This window comes from Priapulus caudatus, unplaced genomic scaffold (genome assembly GCF_000485595.1).
Source record: "Priapulus caudatus unplaced genomic scaffold, Priapulus_caudatus-5.0.1 Scaffold864, whole genome shotgun sequence".
NCBI classification, from domain to species: Eukaryota; Metazoa; Priapulida; class Priapulimorpha; order Priapulimorphida; family Priapulidae; genus Priapulus; species Priapulus caudatus.
Window position 1 is genome coordinate 38,175 of NW_014577925.1, and position 10,377 is coordinate 48,551.

The window sequence follows — 10,377 nt, forward strand, 5'->3', positions numbered from 1 at the left end:
TTTGGTAGCGCTAGGTCAATTAGGGGCCGAGTTATAGAGCGGAAGGGCAATTGTCTGCGGCGGCTGGGGATACATGAAACCATAGTATCCCCGCCAACTTCGTCGCGGGGGATACAATTAGCAATGTGTGATGTACATGCGCGCGTGTGCACACATGTGCGTGATGTACATGGTGTGTGTGTATGCACCCATGTTCGTATTGATGTGCCGACAGTGCCATGCACACATGCATGCAGTGAGATTTGTCCGGGGATTGATAATGACAGATGGGAATTTGACAAAAAATTACAAAATGACAAAAAATTACAAAAATTACAATGACAAATTTGTCATTATTAACCTCTGACGGTGTACCTTCTAGATCGGATGCTGCTGCTGCTATCACTCCTAGCATGTAGAAGCGAGGACAGCTCAGGCATGTTGTAGTTGCCGGTTGAACACACTGACCCTGCAGTGTGCCGCCGCCGTGCTTTCACCTTGCTCTTACTCGGTGAATCTAAACCTGAAACATATGCTTGTCTCATGATGAGCAAGCTCATCGACACTACGCCACAAACACAAGTCACTACAGCTGCCAGGGTCTATGTCTCCCAGGGTACTATCGGAGGGTACCCTGGTACTATCTAATATGCCGGACCGTACCTCGCCTACTCCACTAACGAGTCTAAGGAGTCGCCTACGCCTACTCCCTAACCCTAACCATATCAGATAGTTACCAGGGTACATTCCGGTATACCGGACCGTACCCAGGGAGACATAGACCCTATCAGCGTCTCTACACCCTCTACCTCTACTAACCCCGCCTATGAATAATAAATAACAAAAAGACAAAGTTTCAAAATGTTTACTATTTTCTACAACTTCGGTACATATTTAAGGAATGGAAAATTATTAATGCAATTTACAGGGGTAAACGTTTTTTTGAAAAACCACTACTTCTGCAAAAGTAAGTTTGAAGCCTTCCTAGTAGAAATGCTTAGTAATAGTATTGAGTATCAGATACTTAAAGTCATCTGTTCACAGGATATCTCACACTGGATGGTGGGGAAGGTTCAGCAGGGCTATACAGTGTAACACCAAAATATTAAGGCAATATGTGATAAGAATGCTTTATTAAAATTTTCCAATAGAAAAGTGCATAGTTACTTTCACTTTTTCATCCGGAGATCTAATCGTCACGGAAGTTGAAATGTTAATTTTGACTCGAGGTATTCCATGGTGCATACGCCTCTCACCTGCACGTGGCACTTTGTCTTTGATGCGACCTAGTTCAATCGTTCTCCCTGCCGGAGCCTCATCATCCATTTTCATCAGGAAGCTGGCTAGGCGGCCGAGGTCCATGGAGTCAGAGCTAGGCTCTGTAACGACATACATGCAATCATTGATGAACACTCGCTTAGTCAATTCACTAGTTATCTTGATTTGAACAAGAACATTGTCACTTGGACTAAATTATTATTATTGTTATACGTTATATATATCATCAAATACATGTACTGAAGACAGTCTGAATACAGAAATAAACTGTGCTGAATTCCTAACAATAATGCTCACATAATTCATCTAATCTAAACCCAAACTCGAGCCGGTTCTGGAATGGCAGGATTAAAAATTAGTGTTCGATGGTTTTAATTCATGCCAACATCTATGCTACACAGTGAAGAATAAAAAAAAAACCCAATGTGTTAATGTGTACCGACAGCAGTAATGACCAACATGATAGTCTACCTTCCGGTGTGCTAGAAGATCGATGTGGACGCCGCTTCGGTATCGCCCCCTGGCTGCGGCTGCTCTCCGGTGGCGCCATCACAGCCGTGTCCTCAGATGACGGGGACGTGGTAGTGCTTCCGGAGAGGAGAAGCTTGGTGGAGGAGGTTGGAGACAAGGTGTCAGTGAGCACTAGCTTTGCTGGGGCGCTTGACGTGTGCTTGTGTCGCGGGCGTGGGTGTGCTGGCTCCAGCTGTAGGCTTAGAGTCTCCGCTCGCTCGTCCGCCCGTGCCTCTGTAGCAATGGGAAAACAAGTGATCAGCTGTGGGCTTAGAGTCTCCGCCCGCTCGTCCGCCCATGCCTCTGTAGCACCGGAAAACAAGTGATCAGCTGTAGGATCGGCTTCTCAATCCGTTTATCTGCCAGCATCACTGCAGCAATGTGTCTAGTCAATCTGTATCACTTATATAAGTCATGGCTAAGAAATAATTTTAATTGTCAGATCTTAACAACAAAAAAGTGACATGAATACAGCAGTTCACATGCTCAAGTGTTCATAAACGATTAGTAAAATATTTGTTTAGTCTATCTCCAATGATCAGCTCTCAAAGAAATTGAGAATTTAATAAATGCAGATTACTTGAACATAAAAATTCAATAATTATAATAAATATAAAATTCATATAATTTCAACATAAATGAACAGCAAAATACTGTCGCAAAACAAATGCACGTATTTATGTGACCTTATTTGTTCTAGACTGGTACACAGTTTAGCTCGATACGTAGACAAAGGTAACATAGAGTAGAGACAGGGTACCGGTTGATGGCATCTCGCGATAGAAATCATGTGCGAGTGATGTTGACATATATATATCTGTAAACAAATCTAATTTGAAATGCAGATCAGTGCACATATTGGTGAGAGGAATGATGTGCGAACGTTCTATGACATGTTATCGGTAAGTATCAAAACTGTACAGTCGAAAAAATATGAAAATGTTTGATTAAATAACTTCATCGGATCTCTATAATTTAATTATAGCTAATAAATAACTTTATTAGCAAATATGAAAATGGTTAGAAAAAACATGAGGTATCCCTTTTTTTAAAAGAATGCAAAAATTCAGTAAGAGAACTGGTTATAAATATAATACCACATATATACAAGGTAATAGTACCATGGAATGATAAATCATTATATCATGCTCTGTGGCTCACACATAAAAGTTTTGTTAGGGTTGTCTGTAACACAGGGTTTCTTCTACACAGGAGGCACAGTGGCGCACCGCCATTGTCAAATTTAACATCGCCGTTGTGAAAATGTTCCTGTATTTACTGATAAGTATATCCTGTACATCTATATACCTATAAGTATATCAATACATCCAGTATTTGAATCCATCATGTGCGTTTTTTCCCCAAACTGGCCATTACCTCCTTTGTCTAAGTTTCCCTCAGAAGAAACCCTGGTAACATATTGCTCACATGTATCAACATTAACATTGCTGTCAAACATAACTCACCCGTTGCTGGCGACGTGTCACCATTGTTGAAAAGCCAGTCTAGGCCCACTACATTGCCACCAGACTGGCTGCTCTTCAGATAGTCATGAATAGTCTTCTTCAACGGCTCTGCAACCACCACAGCACTGTACTCCTCCTCCGTAGCAGTAGTACTAGTAGCAGCATCGTTCTCGCACGGGGTGCCCTCATGTGGTAGCTGCTCTGCAGCATTCACAGGGAGCTCGCTGGGGATGCTATCAGCCTTCAGCGTGGCTTCACTTGCTGTCGTGTAGTCGCTCGCCTCTCCACTCGAGCGTGGGCTGCAGGCAGACGCAACCAGCTTAGCTTCCTCCTTGCACGCGGCATCCGTCGTCGTCGTGGCGACGTCCTCAGTACCCGCCGAGGGCTTCACGCTGTGACGACCGCTGCCTCCCTTCTGATGGCTGCGGCGCTTCCCTCCGCCGCGCGCCGGCGGCTTCGCTTCACTAGTTCGCTGCCAGGTGGCGCCACCGGCGCTCGCCGCGCCAACGCGGTTCCTGAAGAGCTCGTTCTCGAACACTATGTCGGACATGCTGGACACCTGCGCCGTCATCGCGCCGCCGCCGCCGGACTGACCCGCGGCGTCGCACGCCGGCCACGCAGTGTCGACGGTGTCCGCGTCGCGCACCGCACGCTTCTGGCACGAGCGGTGCCGACTGCTGCCCGGCGCCTGCCGCGTCAGCCCGAGGTCAAACGAGGTCAGCACGACTGGCTCGGGTCGCAGGCCCGGCACGGGGTGCGACAGCCGGCCACGGCGCACGCTCGTGAGCCGCGAGCTGCCCGGGGGCGGCCCCTCTGCGTCGGTCAAGCTGCCCGAGCGCTCGGCGCGGCCCTTTTTCCTGCGCACGGCCTTGCGATGCCGGATCGGCTTCAGGGCTAGTTCCTCCAGCTGCTCCTCCGGGATGCTGGCAAACGGGTCCCACTCGGGCGCGTTGAGGCTGGCTTTCGTCGGCCGGCCTCCGCCGCCGCCGCCGCACGGCACGACCGCCTCTAACGCGGGTTCCGCCTCCTGGTCCTCCGGGATCAGACCGAATATGTCCCTGTAGCCCTTGGGGATGTACGGGGATGGCTCCCGGTCCTTATTCCGCAAGCTCGATTCACAGGCACGCGACTCGTCCACGATGATTACGTGATCGGTGTTATCCGCAGGGTTTCCGTAGGCACTGGCTGGAGAAAGGCCCACATCGACGCCGGCAGTGGAGGCACCCTTTAGTGGATCAACCACATCTGACTGCCGAGTCATATCTGAAATGATGATGCGGGTTACATTGAACAAATAACCTAGAGTGAGCAATGATCAATTATTAACAATTATGATGTATTCGTTACAGTTATAAGCTAAAGATATACGTGGAAATAATGCAGAATGATAACACAAATTTATTCGTAAAATGCTTATAATCATATATTAGTATATTGTAAATTATGTTTCAATGTAATTTAGAGCGATGTAACTTATTGATCGGCTATCTTTGGCAGAAATGCCACACAAATGAAATAGTCCTAGCAACTCACTAAACTTACTAACACTCGCAATTAAACACACTAAAACTGACATCCAAACCTCAATACATCTATGTAATTTAATAGTTAATAGAAAAATATATAGCATACACTACACTGCCACCAAAAATAAACGAAAATGTGATGCAGGATGCATAATAGAATACAATAATATCAGTAGTACAACATGTCAGGAGTACATTTTAATAAGTGTTAATCTATGCCTTAATATATCTACATCTCCAGATTAGGACTCGATTTAAAAAGGACTACCAGTCTTTATATTTTAAAAACCTCTGACTGGCACCTTTTATATAGTCATTATTTGCTTTCTTTAAAAGATGCATTATAACTTAGAAAACTTTCATGTGGACTGTAAAGTAGTTTCGGAAAGGTAATTACAGATCATCAGTTGACAAATAACAAACTAATTTATTGACATTCTGGTATTTTTAAATGGCAACTAGTTCAAATCAATCTTGGCTAAACTAACAGGATATAGCGTACACCGACAAAGCACGAGGTGAAACTCATCATCAGCCAACACGATCTGTTGAAATAATACAGTAAAACAATGAACTAGTTTTCTTGCAAATTAGCGTGGAACCGACGTAAAAACCATGTCACTGTTACCAGGCTCAAATCTGCTATCAGCTGGTGATACCCAGCGGCAAGGAACAGCCAGCCGCTACAGATATTTGAAGGAAAACCAATTTAGTTGAAAAGACAAAGCATCCTTTCACGCTTCCACATGCAAACAGTGAAGTGCATGGCAAACAGAACGGAGCATAGATTCGATGGGTAATTGATGTTCCGTGCCAGGGCCCAGGTCACTGACGGTGCATATAAAACCTACACGGTGCCGGCTGCTTCAATTAGACGCCAGCCAGTAGGAGGTCCCAAAGCAGCTACCTACGTACTGCAGATCTATCTGCATTCGACACCATGATTCGACCGAGCCTGTTCTTAACAGTGGTACTCCTCGCGGTCACGGTACGTACTTACGCATCTTTTTCGCATTTATATGTCACGGTAAATTTCCCACAAGAGGGGCACTATGTTGAACGTTATTTTCCATTGGCCAGGCGTGGATCGCCGGTTACGTAAAATAAGAGGCTAGGCATTATCGAACTACCGATTCATTGACAAATGTGAGGGTCTTGCACGTTTCAGGGGACGGTAGTGCTGGGTAGTGGATACGGAGGAGGTGGAAACGGAGGGTACGGACACAGCAACAGCTACAAAAGTGGAGGTTACAAGATATCGCCTCCACGGCCGCCATCCCGTCCTCACCCGCCCTCTCCTGCCAGGGCACCCAATGCCCCGCCTGCTCCAGGCCCACCGCCGCCGCCACCGCCGATTAAGAGTTACCGCGGCTACGGGGGAGGCAATGGTGGTTACGGAGGAGGAGGTGGATACGGAGGAGGAGGAGGTGGATACGGAAGTCGTGGACACGGAGGCGGATACGGAGGAGGTGGCAGCGGACATGGCGGCTTCCACAGACAGGGTCATGGCGGCGGGGGAGGATACGGAGGGGGGCACGGAGGAGGTGGTCGCGGAGGAGGTGGGCACGGAGGAGGTGGTCGCGGAGGAGGTGGGTATGGAGGAGGTGGAGGTGGAGGAAAAGGACATGGTGGGCTTCCTCTTTCCGTCGGTAGCCTCGGCAGCCTCTACCACTAGCGTGCTATTCCTTGCTCAGCACCGACTCAGCAGCAACCATACCAACCATCCACGACTGATAGTCACTGAATTCCACACACAGTGGGAATGTGAACCACCACAACAGTGTTTCCATCACAGCCAGTATAATCACATGTACTTTTACGAGTGTTAAGTAGCTGTTTTAACGAACGTGCAGCTAGCTAGCACTATACATTTGCTGCAGGAGCAATGAATTTAGTATCTCTGGACATTAGAGGGAAGGCAGCCGTGCATACGCTCTAAAATAAGTAATGACCCCCAGTGTTTTTTAATTAAAGTTTAAACTTTTTATTTATTTCTATGATGAAGTTTGTGATGTGTAAACGATTTACGGCAATAATGCAATGTTATAGTATTTTAGGTTTTTGATTGTTGCTGTTACCAAAAAAGTGTTCAATAAAACGTTATGAAACTCCAACATGGAATGTGTATGTACATATTTGACATAACCATTTAGAGATGCTGATTGTAACACTTTTGTCTCTCCTCTCTTTCCCCCCCCCCTCCCTCTGGGTTAGTATCACATAACTTCAATACTGCAAGCATAAACATAAGATGCCTTTGCGAAATACTCATCAGAAGTATTTTTACACGTGATAGTAAACCATGTGTGTTCATTAGGCACACTGTGGCTTCAACTTGGAGCAAAACCCTGGGCAAGCTAGAGTAAGGTTCTGGTTAATTATGACACGGGCAAAAGTATATAAAACACATAACATGAAGACCTAAACAGGTAATGGAAATATCTAATATAGTAAACTTTGCAATCATGATAACCTAGGAGTCAGAACCCTGACAAAATGAAAATCTAGCATAAATGCAAAATGAAGCCTACTTGCTTACTTAGTCTAGTAAAATTACATAAAATTACTGTACAATACCTACGGAATAATGTCACGTATGATGTACTAAGGAAACAATGGGACATCACCATGTTAACAATTTTGTTGGTACCTAATAATTTCTTATTATGAAAAGATAAGGGGGTATAGCTTGTATATGGCCTTGTAACTTTTTCAATTACCTGCCCTTGGGCCTACATATTGTATGTTTTCGAATGAGCATGAATTGCGCTTACACATAACTCTATAATATTCTGGTGTTGTGATGTCATCGGCCCAACACAGACCATGCATTTAAAATATATCTCAACGTGAAGAGCTGTTCCTGTCCTTTCAAAAAAATCCCACGTGAAAATATACAATATGTACGGCCAAGTAGTTGGAAAAGCCATGTTACCAGGTAACATCTGAACCATACCACCTTCTTTTTTTACGTGACCAGAAATTATTCAGCACCACCATATTGGTCACTGGCATTGTGACGTGCCATTAGTCCCCTCAGTAAATCATAACTGAAAATATTTTATAGGTATTGTACTATCATATTATGCCATCATAGCAAGTACGCAAGAGGGGTGCCACGGTTTTCATCTTCTATGCCTCTTTTGAGAATTGGCTCTTAGATTAAAACAGGAAAGGTCTAATAAACGCTCGTATAATTCATGATGCTCGGAATCTAATGTTATACGACATATATCTGCAGAAACTATAAATCTTAATTCATATTTGCAAGATATAATATCAATTGCCTTGTATTTGATATCCAACCCTATCAAGGACTATGATGCAGTTATGATTTCCTATATTCTTCTTCTGTGATAGCTAGGATTTTCACATCATGGCAGAGAGTACCACATAGTGTAGTAACTCTTTCCGCTTTTATACTGCGCACGACTTTAGCCCGCTTCTAAAGCGGGATAACTTTAGCTCGGGATAGGTCGTTTTATACTGCTGAAGCGGGATAACTTTAGCTCGGGATAAGTCGTTTTATACTGCGCACGACTTTAGCCCGCTTCTGAAGCGGGATAACTTTAGCTTGGGATAAGTCGTTTTATACTGCGCACGACTTTAGCCCGCTTCTGAAGCGGGATAACTTTACTCGTTGCGACTCGGGTCTGAGCGGAACCTGAACCACCTACCTGAGGTGGAGATAACTCTCCTAGCTCCGGGCTACAGCTGTTTTTCGAACGCCACGATTACTTTTATACTGGGGTTCCTATCCCGCTTACAGTCCGGATCTGGAGGGCGGATACAGGACGACCCCCAGTATAATGGCTTGAAATGGGGGCTGGTTGTCACATAACGCATTTAGAGCGAGCTAAAAGTCGAAGATACCTTTATACTGACGTGTAGCTCGGTCTAAAGCAGGACCTGAACCCCTCGCTATAAGACCGAGCGGGTTAACTTTAGCTCTCGGCTAGTATGTTTCGAACCTTTCTTATAATCTGGGGCGCTTATCCCGCTTCAGGTGCCGGGTACCTGAACGGATAAACCCCAGTATAAAGCGGCCATATCTACTTACCATAAATGACGTTTACGAGAAGCGGTTGACATATATATCACTCGTAATATGTAAAAAATTGTAAATAACCACGCTGACATTGACTAGCGCAATTCAATCGCGTGTTAAAAAGCATGCCCTATATATGACCGATAACTATATATATCGAGGGTTTCTCCCAAGCTTTTTTCATCTATAAGCATGGCGGGCTGCCTTTACGGTCCTAGTTTTAGCATGTTTTTAGCGCATTTTTTAGCTAAATTTTTAGCATGGGCGGCTATGCATATTTAGATGGCGGATGCGGACCGCAGGCTATAAGGTGCTGCTTGGAGAACCCTGTAATAGTATAGTATAATCATTCTAGATAACAGAAATACACTTATAAAGAGAAACATAATACTTTCAATGGACATTCAGTAAACATGCGCACTACACACTGGGAATGATACAAGAGGCTTGATCTAGACGGCCTACCTGTCAGTCAAACATATCTACCGACAACAGGCAGGGCTTCTACGCTTCGTAAGGTTAGTGATCATGTAAGCACCTCATCGGTGTATCATCGATACATCAGGCCTAAACAACCTCGTCTATATAAACAGCACACACCACTGGCATGCTGGTCTATATCATATGACACCATACCAGACATTGTTAAACTAAAGCAGAAATAAGCTGTGCCTATGAGCAAATGATGTGCGTGCCCCCAGTCAGTGTTGGGGTCATTCGCGATTTCATATGTTCAAATTCAACTGGCACTGCTACTAATTTCAATTATTTTCGAATGATAGAATCAAACCGCTGCAATTTGTTAAAAGTCTTCACAATAGTTTAAGTGTGATGAATTAGGATGAAACAATAACTGAAAATGGAAAATAAATTTTCTTCTACATTATTTTTCGTAAAATTAACCAAAATACTCATAAAAAAAATTAAAAATCTTTCAATTCCATCCTTGTTCCAATTGAAGAACTTGAAGTTGAAATTGACTAAATGAACAATCCATAAATTGACGCATAATTACTGTTCCGTATTCATACCCACTGGCTAAAATCGCCGGCTTCCGGTTGGTAACGAGTGCCAAGCCGGAGAAGGTTAGAGCCCTGAAGTAAGGCTGGACATGACTGGAATACACAACGAAAGCTGGCTCTGCCTCAATTCCCCAGAGGCCTAAGCCTACGCACAGATATTGTTGACCGATGAGAAAGAACAATGGTTCCTGAAACGGCAACAGCTAGAAACAGAATATGACCCCGCGTCGTATGACGATGTGTATGATGTACTGTATGTGCAGCATACCACCACAGAACCTGAATGTAAATCAAGGAAAACAAGAAAGCTAAGGACATGCACATCGATGTGCTGGTGACGGCACAAGGCTGGAAATGCAATCTGGCTTAGCATACTACGATGATAATTAGGAGCAAAACTGCTCTTTCGCATTTAAGACCGCAATGCTTATCATAAATCCGCATTGAAAAAATACAAGATGCTGCTCAGAGCTGTAAGGGATTTACAATCCGAGTTTGAACTTTTATTTACTGTATTTAGAAGGTGTAACAGGAAAATGATTGCACCA

General features: G+C 44.4%; 1 protein-coding gene across 1 annotated transcript in view; it reads right to left on the reverse strand.

Annotated features, from left to right (window-relative positions):
* LOC106814049 (pecanex-like protein 1) overlaps positions 1 to 3,722 on the reverse strand; it is a 30,199-nt gene extending 26,477 nt beyond the window's left edge. Inside the window, exons 1-4 of the mRNA XM_014818313.1 lie at positions 3,234 to 3,722; positions 1,729 to 2,001; positions 1,236 to 1,358; positions 355 to 502 (exon numbers count right to left, since the gene is read on the reverse strand). Of these exons, the coding sequence (XP_014673799.1) occupies positions 355 to 502; positions 1,236 to 1,358; positions 1,729 to 1,807 (350 nt within the window). The 5' untranslated portion in view covers positions 1,808 to 2,001; positions 3,234 to 3,722. The remainder of the gene's footprint in view (positions 1 to 354; positions 503 to 1,235; positions 1,359 to 1,728; positions 2,002 to 3,233) is intronic.
* Positions 3,723 to 10,377: the final 6,655 nt, after the last annotated feature.